General features: G+C 41.8%; 1 protein-coding gene across 1 annotated transcript in view; it reads right to left on the reverse strand.

Moving 5' to 3' along the window:
• Positions 1-8887: 8887 nt before the first annotated feature.
• The window catches only part of LOC126427080 (uncharacterized), a 40092-nt gene continuing 26698 nt past the window's right edge, over positions 8888-22281 (reverse strand). The window contains exons 3-4 of the mRNA XM_050089251.1: positions 11801-11891; positions 8888-9884 (exon numbers count right to left, since the gene is read on the reverse strand). Of these exons, the coding sequence (XP_049945208.1) occupies positions 9402-9884; positions 11801-11839 (522 nt within the window). The 5' untranslated portion in view covers positions 11840-11891 and the 3' untranslated portion in view covers positions 8888-9401. The remainder of the gene's footprint in view (positions 9885-11800; positions 11892-22281) is intronic.

Raw genomic sequence — 22281 nt, forward strand, 5'->3', positions numbered from 1 at the left:
CAGTGGCTACACAAGGAGTTTTCAAGGCATCGTAAGGACAGACACCCTCCAGTTTCATGTGACAAATCCATCAAGGCTTACAGACACATCTGGCACAGTAATAGACCGTGATCTGTCAAATATACCTACAGACAGGTTATTACTACTGTTGTTACAGACCATTTTGGACAAACAATTTAACTGCGAGATCACGTAAGAACAGAGGAAAAAGGAAGTGGCTGAATTTAGACAAACTAACCTTAGAAATCTGAGCAGGCTAGAATTTTTGCTAGAAGAATAGCGTGGTACGATGTGTACATAGAGCACAGTGCAAAAAAGAGCTGGGAATCTGGAATTAAGACACCACATAGGGACAGATTGTCCTAAAATATACAGAGCTACTAGGGTTAGACCACACAAAAAAATGTTCACCACAAAAATTAAAAAGCAAGAGATGAACTGATTTAACTCTTTGAAACATATCAGAAAGGAAAAGGTCAGGTCAGTCTTGAGGCTTACAAGTATAAGAAAGAAGCATACACTGGGATAAGAGAAGCAAAGGCAAGCCACAAAAAATCTAAAATACCATCTAGCATCTCTAAATCAGTCTGCAAGTACATAAATGAAAACAGAAAAGAATCGCATGCCTTGAAAAATACAAATATAGTTGACAAAAGAAGGGAAAGAAGTGACCTATCCACAAATAGTGTGCAATATTTTCAACCAGCACTACATAGCTATACTGGAGAAACTTCTAAAACAAAACATATCAGCACCAAAAAGATTGGGAAGTCCCAAAAATGTGGATCAGAGTTGATATGTCCCTCCTACATATGCACCTTGAAAAAATTGGAGCAATAAAAAACAAAAAATACAGGACTTATGGATGGCATTTCAGAAAAAACAGTCAAACACTGTGCTAGGTATCTTGCTAAACCTATAGCATTCCTGATACATTTAGTAATGAAGCAATGAGTATTCCCAAAATGTATGAAGTAAAGTTGTGCCAGTGTTCAAAGGAGGGGATATAAGAGAGAAATGTTTACTCTGATTTTCTGCAGGTAAATTTTGCAGTAGGTCAGGATTCAGTACTACAATCTCTGCTCTTTATCTTTATATCAATGATATGCCCACTGCTGTAAATAAAGTGATCATGCATGCCGATGACAACTTCACTAGTACGTAGTGACTCAGTGACGGAGTTGGAAAAAAGAGCCAGTAAAAACTTACAAATGGCAGAAAGGTATTTTACAGATACTGACTTATTGGCCAACAGGAAGACAACTATGTTTACAAATTTTGAAACAAACAAAAGCAACAGATCAGAGGAATTTACAGTGTGTATTGGGGTGTACACTTAGAATCAGTGGACCGTAACAGTTTTCTGGGTGTAGATGTGGACAATAGTCTCATGTGGAAACCACACTGACAGGATCTGTTCCAAAATAAGTACAAATATATTTGTAATGAAAAAAAGAAGTGCTATACAGTGGACACAGAAACCTTGCTTAATATGTACTATGGACTTTCCTTCCCACAAGTATTTTACTGTACCCAAAATGGGGTGGTGCAGCAGATGTCCATGAATAAAAAAATTCTAAAGCTTCAAAAGAAAGCCATAGCTAAACTGATGCCTCGAGAATCCTGCAAAAACAAATTCGAGGAATTTAAAATATTAACTGTACCAAGTCTGTACATATATGAGAGAATACTTCTCCTAATGGTTAAGTGTACAGTACCTCTAAACAGAGAGACTACCATCTTGTATCGAGAGCATCAAGCAACTAAGCATGTTCAAAAGAAAACTCAAGGGACACCTCATGTCTGGATGCTGGTATAAGGTGAAACAGTACTTGCTGACAAATCAATAGGACAAATGTTATTTGGAATTAGTCTCGTGTAGTTCGCAAATGAACTAGTTCGGGAGAGCACTCCCACAGGCGAACTACACGAAATAGTTCACGGATAACCTCACTACATAGTTCGGTCGCTCTTTTCCGAAGACCGACGGACAACAGCGGGACAGAGAGAGAGCCCGCAGTAGGCTTTAAAAAAAATCACGTGCTTAGAAATCAAGAATAAAGTTGGCAGAGTGCAGTTACTTCAGAGGGAGAATCGAGATATTTTAGTGGCTAATCCTACTGCTAGTGACCCTTTGGCGTCTTGTTCTAGTAGCAGCAGTAATGAAAACAAAAGGACTATATGGGACGAGTATGACCAAGAAATAAGAAAAATCACTAGACCAGATAACCAACTTGCTGCTGGTATTCGCAAACTCTATAAATACCTCAACGAAGAGTGTTTAGATCGAAAAAATGATTCGCTCGAGTGGTGGTACGAGCGTCTTCAGTTATATCCTCATGTATATGCATATGTGTTAAAGAGATTTTGTATAATAGCAACATCAGTGCCCTACGAACGCATTTTTCAGCGACCGGACAAATCCTTAATGAACGAATAACATTATCAATGAACAAAGTTTCCAAATTAATGTTTTTACATAATAATATGTAAATTTTTGTAATATTTCACTTGAAAATTAGAAGACTGGTTATTTAAAGAATGATAATGCAAAGCACAAAATGTATGCTTTAGAATACGATCTCACTCAGTGGTCACAGTTATTTTTTCTATGTCTAATTGTTTGGTAACAAATTATAAGTGTTAGTGTTTCTCCTGTTAATGATAAAGGTATTATTGCTTGTGCCATATGGTACTTAACCTGTACCTAAAGCAGAAATATTTTTTGTTGGTTATTTCCAAAACTTTAAAAGAGTCGATTATTTATGAAAGTGTACTTTATTTAAAAAAAGAATTTAGCATATTCTCTAAGTAATATTCCTACACTGAACTAATAAATAAATATATTTTAAAATTGAAATACTACAAGTACACTGTATGTAAAGTAAAGTAGTTTACTACCCCATTTAGCCCATTTGTACAAATAACTGGTTTATTTGCCCTTTCGAAGTCTAATTACTCGACATAAAACTGTAATAATACAGGCATTGGCAACACTGGTCATTATTTAAAAGACCAGCATAACGAATAAAAGAGCGTGTGCAGTAGCGGTAGCAAAGCGAGCTAACTGTCTTTCCGAAAATCAAGATGGGAGCTAACAAACTAAAAGAGCGACCTAGTTTGCGACGGAACCGCGAACTAAACTTAACATTCCCAGTCGCGAACTGTTATGTGCAAGACTAGTTGGAATGTCCAATTTTCCTGGAAGAAGGAAAAAGAAAACTAAGTGTAGTGCTGAAAATACAGGAGAAAACATACAGACTAAGATGCAGAATTGCAATAATGTATAAATGTCCTAATTTTTCTATGCAGCAAGTTTAACATTACCACATAATACACCACACCCCGATAGATTCAAACGACAGGTGCCGACAGAAAAGAAAAAGTTAGAAGCGACACACACACACTGCAGCAGGGGCCTCTAAAATGTCGTGCAAACTGTAGTACAAAGAAACACTTAAAACACGATGTATACTTATGCTTGCCACCTGACAAGACCGGTTTCATTCCTTTCCATAATTAGTTATTTTGTTTCTATCCAGGCTGTGATGTATGTTTTTCTATTCACTGTGTATATCTCTAAGATTTGCCACAGTGGTTTCACACGAAGCCAACCTCCGACGTTCATTCGAATGTGTAAGAATGTAATAAATTCAAATTTTTATTTCCTTACTCTGTATCTGATTTAATTTAATGAAATTCCACCTGAAATTCAGAAGTTTTATGTTACATTCCATAAAATGATTACCAGATACGGCAAGATAAGAGCACCGCGTGCCATTAACAGCCCCGTCTTTGCACTCGGGCGGCTGCAGACCAGTGCATCACAATTTGCCAGAAACTGTGACCACATACTGGACACTGAGGTTGTCGTCAGGCACCATCTCCTCAGTGAAGTGTACACGGGCGAGCTGCCGCAGGGGAAGGGGAAGGGGAAGGGGAGTGGGCAAAACTACTGCCAGCTGCAGACAATTGTGAGCTCCTTCCCCTCAAGGAGGCTCGTCAAGACTAATCGGTCCGGGGTTCGACACCAGAGGACGTGGCAGACCATGCAGTGCCGGCCTTACGGCACGCGTACTCTCGCCTGCCGGACACCGCCGTCGAGCCGATCTCCCGGGGGCTCCCCGGACGTCTGGAGAACGGAAGACTGACGAGACGGGGCGGCCAGCTGCCCACAGCCGACGGCACAAGTTTCGCAGTTGGTCGAAGAAAAATAATCGAGTTTGCATAAAATTCACACTTTCGAAGTAACGGTTTGAGACGACCCTCAAGTTTCCTTCCATCCGTAACGCAGTAATGATAAATCTCACACGGTCCACAATCGGCACCGTCAATACACGTGTATTTTCTCGACAGACACACTCCGTAAAGGATTTCTTCTTTGAAGGTATTTTGAAATTTTCATATCCTCGTGCAGTATTTTTGAAGTCAGTCTCGTGATTTACAATCCATTGTGGTGATGACTTAATGCCGAAAATGGATAGACATGTAGAGAGAGACTATCAGTTACACCGACAAAATCCGAACGTGAAGCATTGTGCTTCCTTCTAGAGACACATATTTCTAAACTGACTAACGTCGCCACTAGGTATATCTCGCGCATGCACTGTTTTTATGTTTGTACAGGGTGGCGCAGGGGAACGGGAAATTTTGAACGTTACAGTTGGCAGCACCGTAGCGCCGGCAGATGTTCGAAACTTTGCACAATTGATGTGAACGCATTGCCATTTAGTAATCGTGGAGAACTGGACTGGTGCGGAACGTGCAGTAGCTGTGAGGGCGTTTTACAAAAATGGTGATAGTGCGACTGCCGTACAGAGAACATTCGGACAGCATTACCAGTTCGGACGTCACGGACGCTTCCCATCTGCGCATGCGATTACAACGTGGGTGTGTAATTTTGAAGAAACAGGATCTGCCTTGAAAAGAAACCTCCAGGTGGCATTCCGACGGTACATACCCCAGAGAACATTGCAGCTGCTAGAGCTGCAATCGAGAGAAGTCCTCGCCGCTCCGTTCGACGGCACGCATCTTCGCTAGGGATTAAGCAATGAAGCTTACGGAGAATACTGCACGAATCAGACTTCCGTCCCTGTAAGTTGCAGATTGTGCAACACTTACACGGACGAGACCCAGCGTCACATACGGAGTTTAGTAGCCAGATATTGGCTAAAATCGACGAGGATGCGAATTTCCTTGGTAACTTATGGATATCAGACGAAGCCCATTTCCACCTGAACGGATTCGTGAACAAACAGAATTTTTGTTATCGGGCACAGGACAATCTTTGTGAGTTTCACCAGCAACCACTACATAGCGCCAAGGTCACAATACGGTGTGCTGTATCACGTCACGGTGTTATCGGCCCTTATGTTTTTGAATGTACGAGCTTAATCTTAACGTCGAAAACATGTGGTTTCAGCAGGACGGAGCCACGTCACCCACTGCTCGACAATCGATGGCAGCAGTTCGTCAGTTGTTTGGAAGACGCATTATTTCACGTAACGGTGACATTGCACGGCCTGCGAGATCCCTTCTTCCTGTGGGGATATCTTAAAGGCGAGGTGTACCGTACACGTCCTGCAACAGTCCATGAACTGAACGAGAACATTGAAAACGAAATCACTGCCACTCCCCGAGATTTGCTACACCGCGCATTCCAGAGTTTTCGTAACAGGCTGTTAGAGTGTTAACACCGAATGGGAGCACATCTTTCCGATGTCATCTTTAAAAAGTAAAGAGAGACTTTTGGACATTTTGATTGTAAAGAAATACTGAATAATGGCATACTGAAAACATTCACTTTCGTTAATAAATTACTAGTTTTATGAATTTATTCATGGAAATGAAGTTATTTCACAGTGCACCAAAGTGTTATCCACCTTTGCGATTGTGGCCAGCACAATGAACAGCTATCCCTGGTCTGCAACCAGACAGTGGAACCCGGTACAGTGATGGTGACTTGTCCCGTGTAACACAGATCTGTCATACGATGCTGCAGATAAAACCCTGGTGCTAGGCCAGCAACATAGACCACAAAACGCGTGACTGGCATATCAGAGTGTGAACATCAGACACAAAGCTGAAGAGAGTGTTTTTAGCAGTAGGGGCGAGTTATTTTGCGACTGACATCAGACGAGATGCGGTATTTTTGACGAGATTCTCCAGTTGGGGGCGGCGGAGGGGGAGGGGGAGGGGGGGCAGTTGCTGTTGGGCTGCAGTGTTCTTTAATTTGGTAACTGCACTGTCAGGTGGAAAGGAGATTATTTACGACTAAAGGCACCGAAAAAGCAAGGCCGTCAGCGCTCTCGTGTTAATGATGTACTGACGAGCACGGAGAACAATCTTATTTCAAAAAATGGCAATAAAATGGAAAACCGAGTCGCATTCCCCTTCGAGAACTGTAAGGCAACCACAATAATGTGAGCTGCAGGAAAGCCCGTAGTAAAATCCCGACGAGATGCTGCATGACAACTAGACGAAATAGTGGATGAAATACCAGTAAAGACATCATTAACAAGGAGTCAGATGTGTGTGGCTAGGTGACTACTTATAAATAATCAGTGACCGAGCCACTCTGACACGTTATAATCTCACATTCTATATTTGGGAAAAATTTCCGGAAATCAGACAAAATCTTGAAACACGAACACTGCTCGCCTCATTATCAGTTACAATAGAGGGCAAGTCCTACGGGAGAGCCAGATAGATACTCGTATCGACATATAACACACACTCAAAATACCTCATGCTGATGTCTGTGTCCCACATCTGTGACAAGCTGGGGGCAGTCTTGCATCTTGAAAAGAAGCCACGTGTCAATGTAGAATGATCCACTACGAGCTGTATAACGGTTACTCCTTCAGACCCTCCCAGGTGGAAGGAAGTAACCCACGGACACACTGAACGTTTTACAGAACGTAGTTCATTACTCCTCACTTTCAACAACTGAAAGTCCTGCCAAAATGTGGCCTTCCCGGTCAGAAATGGGGGGACAGCGTACACGGGGAGGGGGGGGGGGGGATCTACAGGGAGCGAGAGTCTGAAGGGAGCGAGCCTCCTCGGCAGCCGCAGTGGTGAGTTCGTTTCCTCCAATCCCTACGTTCGGGGAAACGGGCAGAAAATGGTCCCCTCGCCTCGCCTTTAAGGAGAAGGGGAGCATCCTGTACTTCTTGCAGTGTAGAACAGAATACCAAAATTTCGAAGACTAGCCATTCCGTACCAGTGGTGGCCACGTCGGGGACTCTGCACCGAGTCGTGGCAGAGCACGCACTGCCTCCGAATTGGGTCACGGTCGATTCCACGTGGGACCCGTCAGTTCGAGTCGGTACGTAGACTGCGGCACCTCAGAGTTTTGACCGAGTGCCATCCACAGAGGGCCCGTTTGTCAGCAGATGACGGCACGGAACACCAGTTACAAATGCGGCAAGCATTTTAAGCGGCACTGTGGAATTAAACGCTACTGCCCGTCTCGAGATCAACAATCACGTGTCGTATGCAAATTTCAAAGGTACACACCGAGCTTTCGATCACTACTTTGTCAGTAATTGCGAGTTTACTGGGGGGGCACAGTAACCGGAATTTTTATTTTGCATTTTATTGAATCCTACATTTACAGTATTTTAGTCCCCTTCAAAGTATCATCCATGTGCAACGGTGCACTCGGCCAAACGCTTTTGGTACTGCCAGAAACAGTTCTGGAACTCTCGTGGCAGGATAATGTTCGAAGCCGTCAGTGCGTTTTCTTTGACATCGTCTACATCACCAATTCAGTTTCCTTTTGGACTTCGCTTTGTCCCTGAAAATAAAAAAGAGTGAGACTGGGTGAGAGGGTGGGCGAGGGACAAGCACCGTGTCACGTTTTGCCACAGACTGTCGGCCTGTCGGAGCTGTGACGGCTGGAGCATTGTCTCGCTGGAGCAACCAGTTCCCATTTTTCCCCAGTTCTGGCCATATTCACTGCACACACCTTCGTATCTTCCTAACACATCCTCAAAAATATCGGCTCACGAACTGTCTGGAACAACACACCCCTTGTGAAGAATTCCATTCATATCAAAAACACAGATAAACACTGTTTCCACATCGGACGGCAATCGACATTCTTTCTCGGGCCGTGGCAATGTTCGATTTTTCCACTGGCTCCGCACTCGCTTTTAATCCTCGACTCCAGATTGTACCTGGAGTACCAACTCTCATCCGGCAGTTGGACAGTTTTGCATTTCACTCTTCAAGCCGTGGCAAACATTAACGTGGTTTTCTCGTCTGTCACCTGCGAGTGAGCGAGGAACAAATTTTGCAGACTCCGTCTCGTGTGCAAATCTTCAGTTAAGATTTACTGGACTGTGCTCCGTGACACTTTTCTTTCCTGAGAAATTTGGTCAATGGTCCTCTGAGAATTGCTCGTTTGATTGATTGTGGCAATCGTTTTCATCATTTATTGATGTCTAAGTACAACCACGGTGTGGCATGTTTGCAGTTGATGTTTTGCTAGATCTGAAATAAGAGAACCACTTAGCCCTGCAATTTCCCCAAAGCATCGTCACTAAAGGCTTGCCGAAGCATCCCAATAGTCTCTGCTGCATGTTTCCCCGACAGGAAACAAAATTTCACGCAGACTCCTTGCTCGTTGTCAACCGAGTCATTAAATGCCAAAGGAAGGGAACAGAAACACTAACAACAGAGCACAACAAACAAACCACTGAACTCCAACCGATGCCAGCTTCCTGAGCCACGTGGAATACCCCTAAGCAACACCACCTAGTACCACAACACGTAACAACAAAGCGTGCACATCCAACTGCACGATTCCAGGTATTTTTTGATCCCATCTCAAAGTTTCAGATTTCACTGCGGTTTATCAGAGTGTAAATTCACAGGTGAACCAGTAACACTGCTATACACTCAGTCATTAAACAGAATTTCAACACCAACAGACTTGTTAACAGTTTTGACAGTCAATTTTTGTATGTGAAGTTAATAGATGGTTTTAGTGAAAACATTTGTGTGTTGAAACGAAAATTTGTTTTACCCAGATATCTTCAATCACATTAAATCGTATTCAAATCCCCGCTTAAGGATCTACGCCTGAGGTCAGAGTTCAATTTTAAATTCCGCACATTAAAATTACAGGATATGCCTCAAATACGTGGCCTGCCAAAAATTAGTTTTCTGGGTTAGCAAAGGTAACCCTGAACAGGGCATTTTGCAGGGTGATTCCCACGTCAGATGTAATGTGGAACACCACCCTCTGGCATTACACTTTCAGTCCTAAAAATGTTGTCAATTAATTCTGTGTAGCCTCAAAATCTCCTTCCCCATACTGGACCAAGTTGTCAAGTCTTACACGCTGCTCACGCAACTGGCTTTTTAGCACGTAAGTGGCACGGTTATAAAGATTTTCAGATTTTCCACTGCGGCAACACATTTCCGTGGAAAATAATACGGCAAAGGAGCAAGACATCGAGAAGCAGATTCAAAATGCACAGAGAACGGAGACGCGGCCAAAGTCCTCGAGGTCTCTGCCAGGGGAACAGACGCGAACAACCGGCGCGAACGCGGCTACACTCCACCGCACTGTACAGCGGAATTCTGCCGCAGTCGGGGGCCGACATCAACATGCAGAACAAGTGGCAGCAGGGCGGCCTCCACATAGCGGCGGGATACAGCAGGCAGGGTGCCGCAAAGCTCCTGCCGGTCCCCAGAGATGTGAGGGACAGCGAGAGGCAGGCAGTTCTGCAGACCGCTGCGGCGCGTGGTGAAGCGGCCGCGGTGGGAGTCACGCTGCGGGTGGGTGTGGTCGAGTCCGCGGCCGCCGGTGACAGCAGCTGCTGCTGCTGCTGCTGCTGCTGCTGCTGCTGAAGACCTCTCGAGCTCGCCATAGCCTACAACAGAGGGGGATTTGTGCCATGTAAAGCACGCCTGTGATACGATGCTGTAAGTAAAACAAATAGAAGACTGGTATGCTACACATCAAGTGCCACCAAATTACTGAAATATGTATCCACTCCTCTTCCCCCACTTCCACACCCACCCTTTCTCCTCCTCGTACTGTCTTCCTTCCACACGTGAGACTTCCTCAACTACTGCCTTTGACTTTGTTCAAAAATCTCTTGGGCTTTCCGAACAGAAGTTCGTGTTCACACCTCTCGAATATCAGTCATTAACAGTTGAACCTTTAGGTGTTTTTCGGTGGTGTGCACAGACTGATCTGTTGCATAGCACGAGGTCTAGGTTAGGTAGTAGAGTGATAATCTGACTGAAGTCAATGAAGCCAATGAACGTGAATGCGGGATATAGTATGTGGTAACAGGTGTGATCTGTGGCATAACCTAACTTTTACACACACACACACACACACACACACACACACACACACACACACTAAATGCACTTTTCATCATAAAAACTGAAACTGCAAAGTAAATTCAGGAAAGCTGTACCGTAACAGACGTCTGCGACACGTATTCCAATACGTACTAGGTGTACAACTTTTGCTTCTGCCGTTTACCGATAGGTGGCGACAATGGGAAGTAGCGTTCGAAAGAAACAGATCGCAGATGTCAGACAGTTGGCTCGGACCTCGGTCAACATAACCTCGTTCAAACATTAGCCCATTTGTGTCTGCACCATCAAGTTGTTCTCGATTGAAAATGTCAGTTTACAAGCCTAATTCTAGTCATTTGCGGGAGGTGTTACTGTTTAGTTTCAATACGAAGAAAACTGCAGCTTAGTCTCATCGAATGCTCTCAGTTACATACAGTATTAGTGAAAGAACATGTCGCGGGTGATTTTAACTTTGCAGACTGGCATAGCGGTGGAAGAGAGAATGTTTTCGAAGATGCAGAATTGGAGACATTGCCGAGTGAACACTCCCATCAAACTCGGGAAGAATTCGGACAATTAGTGGGAGTGACAAAGCGAGCCATTTCAAAACATCTCAAGGCTATGGGCACAATTCAGAAAGAAGGAACTTGGGGTCCCGTGGGAGCTGAAACCGAAAGACAATGAATGGCGTTTGTGAACAGTTGCTTCAGAGGCAAAAAACGAAAGGGATTTCTGCATCGCATTGGGACCGGGGACAAACCGAATATTCACAGCTCCAAGATCGTGCTCTGCATTTGGTGGGACCAGCTCGGTGTCATGTACTATGAGGTTCTAAAACCAAGTTGAACAATCACAGGTGCTCATTATCGAACACAATATGTTCGAGCAGAGCGTTCAAAGACAAACGGCCACAATACAGTGAGGGGTACAATAAAGTGATTTTGCAGTGACAACACTTGACCCCACATTGCTAAAGGGTCAAAACGTACTTTGAAAGGTTGAAAATGGGAAGTCCTGCCCCACCCGCCGTATTCTCCTGACATTGCTCCCTCTGTCACCTGTTCAGTGGCGCACGGCCTGGCTGACCAACACTTCCGATCTCACGAAGAAGTCACAAATTGGATCAATTCGTGGATCACTTCCAAAGATGAACCATTTCTCCGACGTGGGATTTGTACACTGCCCGAAAGATGGGAGAAAGTAGTGGCCAGCGATGGAAAATACTTTGAATGATACGTGTGTAACCAATTTGTTTCATTAAAGCCTCAAATGCTGGGGAAAAAATGGCAGAAGCAAAGTTTTACACCTTTTATTACTCATGTATGTTGCACATAAATTACGAAAAATGCATCAGGGTACCAATTCAATTTGTTGCTGTATACAGTGACCTGGAATTTGGCCTCGAGGAAATCTACGGATCACAATGGACAAATTAATGAAATAAAGAATGAAATAAAAAGGGATCCATTCTTACCGTGTCAACCGGCAACGAAGCGTCCAGCGATTCTTCCATTGCGGCAACAAATAGGCGTCAACTTCTCCGATTTGGTTTGTGCTGCAGCGAACTGTTCATAAACAGATATTTGAATCATTAACACCTTAACAGCAAATTGAACATTGTAACACAGATTCATTTCACATTAATTATCATTCACACACAGATTCACACTAATTTGCATAGCTGTCTTAACTATGAATTGTCAGTAAACATGTAATTATCACAATTTTTTTGTTTTCTGTTTTTATTTAGCACTAACAACCGGACATGCTTCTAAGATATAAAATATTGTCAAGCAAAGTACACGCACAGCATTTTCTACGCATCTACATCCACTGTGTCGCACTAACGGCAGTTCTACAACACTGAATACATTTTAGTAATTTAGTATTTAAATCGAAATACAGTCCCCAATTGCATACATATGATAATGAGGCAGCTACACAAGGGATAAGCAAAAGTCAATAATTTACAGTGCCACACTACATTCCACTATTATCTGCTTGGGGCAGTCTGGACCAAAGCAGGCATCACCAAAATCTGAAGTGACAAGAAATGTTCAATAATAGCTAGAAAGATCACTGGATCTGTTAATTTTGACAATGTGAGGCTGATGTGCTTTTCCATCAACACTTGGTATGAAAACTGCCATTAGTTCAAGGTTTTTATATATTGAGATGCAGTGGCAAGTTGAACTACTGCAGGCCTAGGGCAGCAAAACTAAACGAGGTCCCCAGTCGGACTTGTGTCCACTCTGTACAAAATAAGTCAGATGCTTCAGAAAAAAGTGAAGTATTGATAACATGTATAGTCTATGCTCTGATGAAGGTCAGTTTTCACTGCCCATCACTTCACCTCACATCATGTCGTGTCTAATCATTCCACAATGCATTTCAAATGGCGGCGTCCACACCGGCCATCACATTACCGTCGAGGTTTCTCAGGAAGAAAGCTTTGATGGCTGACATCATCCATTGATCACATGATCCCGAAACGCATTTCCCTCCGATATACAGTGACATGTGGATATCCTAACTTTGTTTTGTCACACTTTTTGTGTTATTGTTATTAGTTATTTTTGTTATTTGCTATATTTTGTTCCATTTTGTTATTTATTTTGTTAAAATGTTTAATTCTATAATGAATGACAAGAGATTAATTGCAGCAGTGAGCATCTTATGAATTGTATAACGTGAGTGTACTTAATTACTTGCTCTATACTACATTTCAAAAGTGGACTTCTATACATACCGCTATGTGATTTAATATTTTACAATGAAATGTATGCCAGTATGTCTGCAACTTGAAGTGGAAGAGATACTACGGTTAGAATCAGATTACCGGTATTAAGTGGAATATATCTGGAAGTGGTCAGGCATTTATAATGTTCGATAAAGAAATGGACTGAAACCTTCAGGCATTGCATCTGCAAACCACTGTGAGGTGCACGACAGAGTGTACCAGTACTAGGGTTTCTTCCCATTTCATTCACGTACACAGTGCGAGACGATCGAATGCCTCTGTACCAACAGTAATTATTTTAATCTTATCCTCACGATCCCTATTTGAGCGATACGTAGGGGGGTTGTCGTATATTCCTAGCGTCACCATTTAAAGCAAGTTCTCGAAACTTGGTTCGTAGACTTTCTCGGCATACTTCGCATCGGTCTTCCAGAGTCTCCCAGTTCGGTTCCTTCAGTCTCTGCGACACACTACCACGAATCAGACAAACTTGAAACCATTCGTGCTGGCCTGTACATGTTCGACATACCCTGCTAGTCCTATTTGGTATGGGTCCCACAGTCCTGAGCAATATTGTAGAACCAGTTGGATGAGTGGTTTGTAAGCAGTCTCGCCTGTAGACCGACTGCACTTCCCCAGTACTCTACCAATAAACTGAAGTCTACCACCTGCTTTGCCTACAACTGATCCTATGTGATCTTTCCATTTCATATCCCTACAAAGTGTTAAACCTAGATATCTGTATGAGTAGGCCGATTCCGGCAGTGAGACTCTGATATTATAGTCATAGGGTACTATATTTTTTTCATTATGTGAACTGCAAAATTTTACATTTCTGAGCATTTATAGCAAGTTTACAATTTTTGCACCACTTTGAAATCTTCTCAGGATCTGACTGAACAAATAAATAAATAAATAAATAAATATGCAGCTTCTCTTGGATAGTACTTAATTGTAGATAACTGCATCAGCTGCAGAAAGTCTGATTTTACTATTAACATTGTCTGTACGGTTATTAATACACAACATCAACAGCAGTGGTCCCAACACATTTCCCTGGTGCACACCTGAAGTTACATCTACATCAGATGACAACTCTCCACCCAAGATAACACTGTGTCCTCCACACAAAAAGGTCCCCAATTCGGTCACAAATTTCACTTGACACCCCTTAGCTGTGGTACCGAGTCAAATGCTTTTCACAAATGGAGAAATACTGCAACTACCCGATTACCTCGATCAAAAGTTTTCAGTACGTCTGCGAGAGAAGTGCGAGTTGGGTTACTCGTGACTGACATTTTCAGGATCTGTGTTGCCTGGCATTGAGGTGGTCCCACTGTTCACAATACCTCATAATGTTTGAACTCTGAATACATTCTAAGATTCTACAACAAACCTATGTCAAGGATATTGGACGGTTGTTTTGTGGGTCACTTCTACCCTTCTTGTACACTGGTGCAGCCTGTGCTTTTTTCCTAGAACTGGGCAGAGTTCTTTCGTTCAAGGTATCTACAATAGATTATAAGAAGAAGAGGGCTAACTCAGCAGCAAATTCAGTATATAATCAGAAGGATTCCATAGGGCGCTAGAGCTCTGTCCAATTTTAAGGATTTCAGCTTTTTCTCAACACCATTAATACTCGCTTCATTTATCTTTTCTGTGTTATAAGTATTAAATTGGGGTAATTCTCCTGGATTTCCCTTTGTAAAAGAACATTTGAAAATGAAGTTAAGCATTTGAGCTTTTGCTTTGCTGCCCTCAATTACAGTCCCTGGCTCATTTGCTAGGGGCTGGACACAACTTTGGTGTCAGCCTTTACATATGACCAGAATTTCTTTGGGTTTTGTGAAGTATCACCTGACAACATCCTGCTGTGGTAGTCACTGAAGGCATCGCACATTGCTCTTAACAGCTGACATTTCATTCGGCATCTCTCCATCTGTAGCCCGACGCTTTGTTTTATGCGTATTACACAGTAAACTCTGTTTCTTTAGAAGTTTCTTCACAGTAGCTGTATACTGTGGAGGTTCTCTCTCACTATTAGCTGTTCTACTGTGTACATATCTATCCAGCACATGGTCAGCTGTTCTTTTAAACTTTACCCGTAGTTCCTGTACACACTCCTGCACTCTGCTGGAAGTTTCAAGTTCATTGAGATATGACACTACTGATTTTTTATGTAGTTTCTGCTTGTTTCAGTTGTTCTTTTTTACTTTGGTAATCGCTGTTGCCGCAACTGCATCACGGTCACCGATACTAGTTTCGATGTGGACATCCTCAAAGAAGTCAGATCTGCTTGTTGCCATTAGATCCAACACATTTCCATCATGAGTGGTGCCCCTAACTATTTGTTCTAGTAGTTTTCAGTTAAGGCATTTAGCAAATTTTCACAGCTCATCTTATCGTGCCCACCATAAACAGAACTAATTTTCCCAATTAACTGTCGAACGATTAAAAGTCTCCGCCAACAATTACAGTACGATCGGGGAACTCCTACGTGCAAGTGAACCGAAGCTTTCTCTGAAGGTTTCGGTTACATCAGGAGATGAGTCCAGTGGGTGACATAAGGATAAAAGTATGATACTGCGCCTTGCTCCAACAACGTCCAGTTTCAATTTCTATCTCAGTGGATACGACTTTCTTTTCTACTGCAACAAATCCACCACCTCTATTCCCATCTGCCTATCCTGTCAATATACACTCAAATTTTACCCAAAAATTTCACTGCCATCAATTTCAGTTTTCAACCAACTTTCTGTCCCTAGTGTTCTGCGAGCTTCACCGCTTTTCACGAGCACTTCAAACTCTGGCACTCCGTTGCGAATTTTAATACCCTCACCTGCAGGAGACATTTCTTTCTATCTTACACTGACACTTCCCCGTTTCGTACAAGTATCACTGTCTGGACTGGACAGAGAGTAGTCTAATCTAAAAATCGCACCCCACACACGGTCTGCTACCTGACTACCACCCTCTGCCGTGTAGGGCACACCTGACTCATTTAAGGGGACCCTGCAGTTCTCAGCCCTATAGCACAGGTCCAGGAAGTGACAGCCTAACTTGTCACAGAATCCTCAGAGTCTCCGGTTCAGTCCTCCACTCGACTCTGAAACGAGCGGCCACGATCAGTTCTGTGAACAATGCCGCAAATTGTGAGCTTCGTTAAAACTTATCACAGACCCTTGCTACTACGATGCAAAGTTATTCCCGTAAAGACACCGTTACGGTGTGGCTAACAGACGTAAAGTAATTTGTAGAGACGGTCACGATGTCACTTATCTCTATGCTGCCGAATAGCCACCGTGCACGTGGCTTCATCGTCTAGGCGACAGTCGATTCCTTTGCTGCTCTGGATGAAAAAGGTGTGGGTTTTGACTATTACCAGACCGACCGAAATCACGAAGCAGGCGTCCACGATTTTTGTTTAGAAAAAACATTTGTTGTCAGAACTTCGAACTCTAAAGTAATTTAGTAAATTTCACAATCTCTAAGCACAAAAATAAAGTACCACGTGCACTGTGGATACCGCATATTTATCGAGAAACACACAAAAAACAACAACTCTCGACCGCAGCCAAAACCCGAGTGGCCGAAATCACGTTGCCGACCAATGACCACTAAGTTATATCGACAAAGAACTTACAATTTCTGTATCGATTATTGATACTGCATTTTTAAGTTACGTGAAATATCAAATAGCATAAATGATAATTCAGTGACAATAATAATACTAGTGACAAAATTGTACATATAAATAATGCAAGTCAAACTTTTAGAAATAACAAAAGTTTTAATTTAAATATACACACTTTCAAATTTGAATTGATCGCAACACCTACCTTATGATCATACTAAGTGATCGGTTTTTCGAAGACTACTTTAATTAGTGTACAATATCTCATAACAAAATGGGCTCTATTGGTGAGTTCCATTACAAACTAAGCGCAAGTCGGGTCTTCTCAGCTGTCTATTCCAGTCATTGGTATGACCCAAGAGTGACCTCAGAGCCCAGGCAGGCATTTGTTGTAAAGTGTGCGACAACCTGCAGTCAGTTGCACGCTGTTCCTTCAGTGGCTGCTGGAACAGCCCCTTCAGCATACTGAATAACACCCCCAGGCAGACACACTGAGGGCTCCCGGTGTCCTTTCCCGATTCTTGCAGCCATTTCTCTAAGTCGTACCATCATTCGCCGTATGTTCGAACTGCCTACAATTAGTAGACCCCTACACTTTTGCGTTTGCCTCCTCCTGACTCGGATAAAACAGGTTTCCCCACAAACAGGTGAAGTGAATCCCACTGGGTCAGTTCCAGTTTCAGTGAAAAACTTCAACTGCAACTCGTCGGTTACAGGGATCGGTACGACACCCCGAGTCCTCCCCGGTCCCCTTCCACGCTGTACAGCAGGCCTGGATCTACCACTGACGTGGCACTCACATTTGAGTGGACAAGTAATGGCAGCTCCTGTATTTTCTGCAGAGGAGAGGACGGTACTCAAGGTACCTCCGGTACCAGTACAGGAAGTACACAGCTCTTGGCAGCTCTCCTCCCAACACACCGATTCGCAGCAACTGCCTATCTTCTGACAATACTCGGGACGATTTCCAGCTGCATATGAATGTCGGCCAATTAATCCCATGTTGGAGAACATTCACAGTGAGGCAGCATTTTGGCTGCAACAATGGCAAACTATATTTGTGTAGTATACGTCAAGTAATGTATCAGAGTCTTGTTTACATACATATTTGTGGCAGGCTTATTTACTGTAAAATAGCTCTCTGGACTGTGTGTGAAACCGTTTTGGAAGCGTCAGTGGTCAACATTTACGTGGTTTCACTACTTCACTGCGATGCAGTTTAACTATTAAAAGCCAAAGACACAATGTAAAGAAAACCTCTCAATCTTGAAGGGAAAGGTATTGAGGACAATATGACTATTGCACAAAAATTTGCACTGAACCAGTAACTAAACCGTGAACAAATCTGTTTCTCACAGGGTGTGATGGCAGGTCACAACACTTTCTTTTAGCAATCGTGGGTGCGGTATGTCGGTATGTTGTAACAAAAAGAATTGTGTTTCAGCTTTCTACAATATTTATGAAATCCAGATTCCTCTTCCTCAGGCTCTTTGTAGAGTGAGAAATCCCCCTCTGTACCACGTAATAACATGTTTTGGACCCACTGCACTGTTTCACACTTCTCTCTTCCTTCTCTAATATAGAAGCTATCCCTGCAAGCTGAAAACCATTTGAGTCCAACAAATGTCATTTCCATACAAATGTGGTCTCCAGCATCCACATATTTATGTAACCATAATTGAACTGAACTGGCCTGAACAGTAATATACATACTCAAAGATATCTGTCGAAACTTGCAGTGTATATCAGCATTTAGCACAGCAATTATCAGGTAGAGAGCAACAAAATAAGAAAATTGCCTTTTATTTTGATGCCTGAAAACAAAGCTTGTAAAATTACAATATCAGTTTTGTAACCTCAGTACAAGACACTAGTTGTTATAAATATTGCTAATGTACGTATGTTTGTGCCTTCATTTTAACAACATTCTCAATTATGTCATTTAAATCTATCTCCTTGTAACTGCTAAAATGGCTCTATTGGCTAGTCATTCTAGATTCATCATTAGTTTCAGAGAAACTGCTCTCGGATGATGCGACAGATATAAATGGTCCAGAAGTATTGCACTGTAAGTGACACACAGAGTAATGATTCTTGGAAGTCCCATCTAACTATAAATTTGAAGGTTTCCTAGGCCATCAATCTAAGAGCAACGTCCACACACTTATCGATTTGTACGGAGATGCCTAAAATATCTTTATTTCTTTCAGCACATGCTCCTTATCAAACTCTTACATTTCTACCAGATAGTCCAGTGCTACAGCCAGAACATCAGCAGCTTCAAGCATAAATTTAGTTTCAACCATTTGGAACAGTTTGGCAATTTTTTCGTGGTTAAATAGCATTGCAACATTTTCTTTATAATTCTGTCAATGCATTTAATCGATGATTGACGAACTTCTTCCTGAATTGATAATCCAGCATTTATTTATTTATTTATTTTTATTTACACGTCAAGTTCCATAGAACCAAATTGAGGAGCAAATCTCCAAGGTCATGGAACATATCAGTAGATGAAATTACAACATAAAAGTAATAACAGATAAAAATAAAATGTTTCTGAAACCAAAAAAAGTCAATCCATAAGTTTACGTAAATACAATCAACAATACAACAAGAATCAGCTTAAGTTTTCAAGGAAATCCTCAACAGAATAGAAGGAGTGACTCATGAAGAGAAACTTCAGTTTCAACTTGAACGCATGTGGATTACTGCTCAGATTTTTTAATTCGAGTGGCAGCTTATTGAAAATGGATGCAGCAGTATACTGCACACCTTTCTGCACAAGAGTTAAGGCAGTCCGATCCAAATGCAGGTTTTATTTTTGCCGAATATTAACAGAGTTTTTGTTGTTGTCTTCAGTCCTGAGAATGGTTTGATGCAGCTCTCCATGCTACTCTATCCTGTGCAAGCTGCTTCATCTCCCAGTACCTACCGCAACCTACATCCTTCTGAATCTGCTTGGTGTATTCATCTCTTGGTCTCCCTCTACGATTTTTACCCTCCACGCTGCCCTCCAGTACTAAATTGCTGATCCCTTGATGCCTCAGAACATGTCCTACCAACCGATCCCTTCTTCTAGTCAAGTTTTGCCACAAACTCCTCTTCTCCACAATTCTATTCAATACCTCATCATTAGTTATGTGATCAACAGAGTAAATTATGTGATCAACAGAGTAAAAGCTGCTTATTCTTGCGAATAAGGTAATATTGTTAAAAAGAAGAATGGGAAGAGTTACTCCAAAATATAATACCATACGACAGAAGCGAATGAAAATATGCAAAGTAGACTAATTTTAGTGTTGAATGCTCACTTACTTTGGATACCATTTCAATAGTAAAAATGGCAGCATTAAGTCTTTGAACATGATCCTGAGTGTGGGCTTTCCACGAAAGTTTACTATCTATCTGAGCACCCAGAAACTTTAACTGTTCAGTTTCACTAATCTTATGTCCATAATGTGAAATTAAAACGTCAGACTTTGTTGAATTTTGTGTTAGAAACTGTAAAAACTCAATCTTACTGTGATTTAGCATTAGTTTATTTTCTACAAGCCATGAACTTATGTCATGAACTGCACTATTTGAAACCGAGACAGTGTTGCACACAACATCCTTTACTACCAAGCTAGTGTCCTCAGCAAACAAATATTTTAGAGTTACCCTTAATACTAAAGGGTACATGATTTGATTTATATAAATAAGTAACAGGAGTGGCCCCAACACTGACCCCTGGGGCACCCCACATTTGACCGTACCCACCTCAGACCCCGCATCACAGGCATTCCCAACATTGTGAATAATGACCTTTTGCTGCCTGTTCTTAAAGTAAAAAGTGAACCAATTGTGAGCTACTCCTCGTATTCCGTAATGGTCCAACTTCTGGAGCAATATTTTGTGATCAACACAATCAAATGCCTTAGTTAAATCAAAAATATGCCTAGCGTCTGAAACATTTTGTTTACCCCATCCAGCACCTCAGAGAAAAGAGAATATAACATTTTCAGTTGTTAAAGGACTTCTAAAGCTGAACCATACATTTGATGGCAAACTGTGTGATAAAGAATGATCTATTATCCTTACATACACAGCCTTTTCAGTAACTTTAGCAAACACTGATGGCATAGAAATAGGTCTAAAATTTTCTACATTATTCCTTTCTCCCTTTTCATAAAGCGGCTTTACTACGAGTACCTTAATCGTTCAGGAAACTGATGATTCCTAAAGGAAAAATTACAAATATGGCTAAGTACAGGGCTAACATGTGCAGCACGGTACTTTAATATTCTGCTAGGCACTCCATGATAACCATGAGAGTCCTTAGTCTTCAGTGATTTAATTATTGACTCAATCTCCCCCTTGTCTGTACCACAGAGGAGTATTTCAGACATCAATCTCGGAAAGGCATTTGCCAAGAGTGTTATATGACTCCCTGCAGAAAATATATTTTTATTTAATTCACCAGCAGTGCTCAGAAAATGGTTGTCACATACTGTGCATATATCCGATTTATCAGTAACGGACATTTTTACTACGAACTGACTTTATATCGTCGACCTGCGTGTAGCATGATGCTAGTTCACATGGCATTGTTTTATTTACCCTCCCCCTTCCTTGTTTGTCAATGTTAATGCCCGTACCATTGCATTTTTTGAAGCAAAAACTGACAGAACTGTTACAATTTTAAACACGGCTGACAGCACCAAGTGTGTATAAACATGCAATAAATGATGTTTACAGCAAATTGGTTACATAAAGTTTATTGTAATAAGCAATGACTGGGTTTCAGTGTCACTACAGGTGTCTTCTTCAGTAGAAATAACATCACCTAACTTTCATTACATTAACATTGTAAGCACATTCTCAGGTAACTTTTTGAAAGTTAACAGCATTGTCTGTAACAGTTCCTTCCACCACTAAAAACTCAATCGGGGTTTTAAATTTGCAAAGTCTTTAATCCAAAGTCATTTTTGGTGACTGCACATATTGTCGGACTAAATTTACTTCCCCCAGTGCTGTGCACCTAAAGTTGATGTAGGTCATAAAGATAAAATCACATGCAGCTGGGAAGAGCAAGCTTGTTGCACATCTATTAACGTTTGCCATAGATGGATCTTTCATACCTTCCAAAGGGCTTACAATTATTTTCTCGTTTCCCTATTATGACTGACAATAGTATTGAGCACTCCAGCAAATACCAGGCAATTATTTCAAACTGTCCCCCTTTTCTTTTTTTTCCTAAAAGTAATTACAATCTATAAGTAGATGACAAAAAGAATGACAAATTCAAATTCTCTACAGTTCCAAAACAAGAATAGACATGAGTGCACGAACTCCACATACACTGAAGAAACGATTGACACAGAGACTGAACACAGCTTGTGGATTGACTTTTCTGAATTGTTTGTTTTACTTCTCCATGTACATCAGACAGACATGGCATGTTAACCTTCATCCATTCACTGCAATATCCAGCCCATCTTTTCCTAGGTGCTGTTGAATATATTTTCACATATCCTCTGCAGTCTTTCCCAACATAAATAAAAAGCTAAGGTGGGTTCCATAATTTCCACAATCGTGT

This window comes from Schistocerca serialis, chromosome 11, assembly GCF_023864345.2.
Source record: "Schistocerca serialis cubense isolate TAMUIC-IGC-003099 chromosome 11, iqSchSeri2.2, whole genome shotgun sequence".
Taxonomy (NCBI): domain Eukaryota; kingdom Metazoa; phylum Arthropoda; class Insecta; order Orthoptera; family Acrididae; genus Schistocerca; species Schistocerca serialis.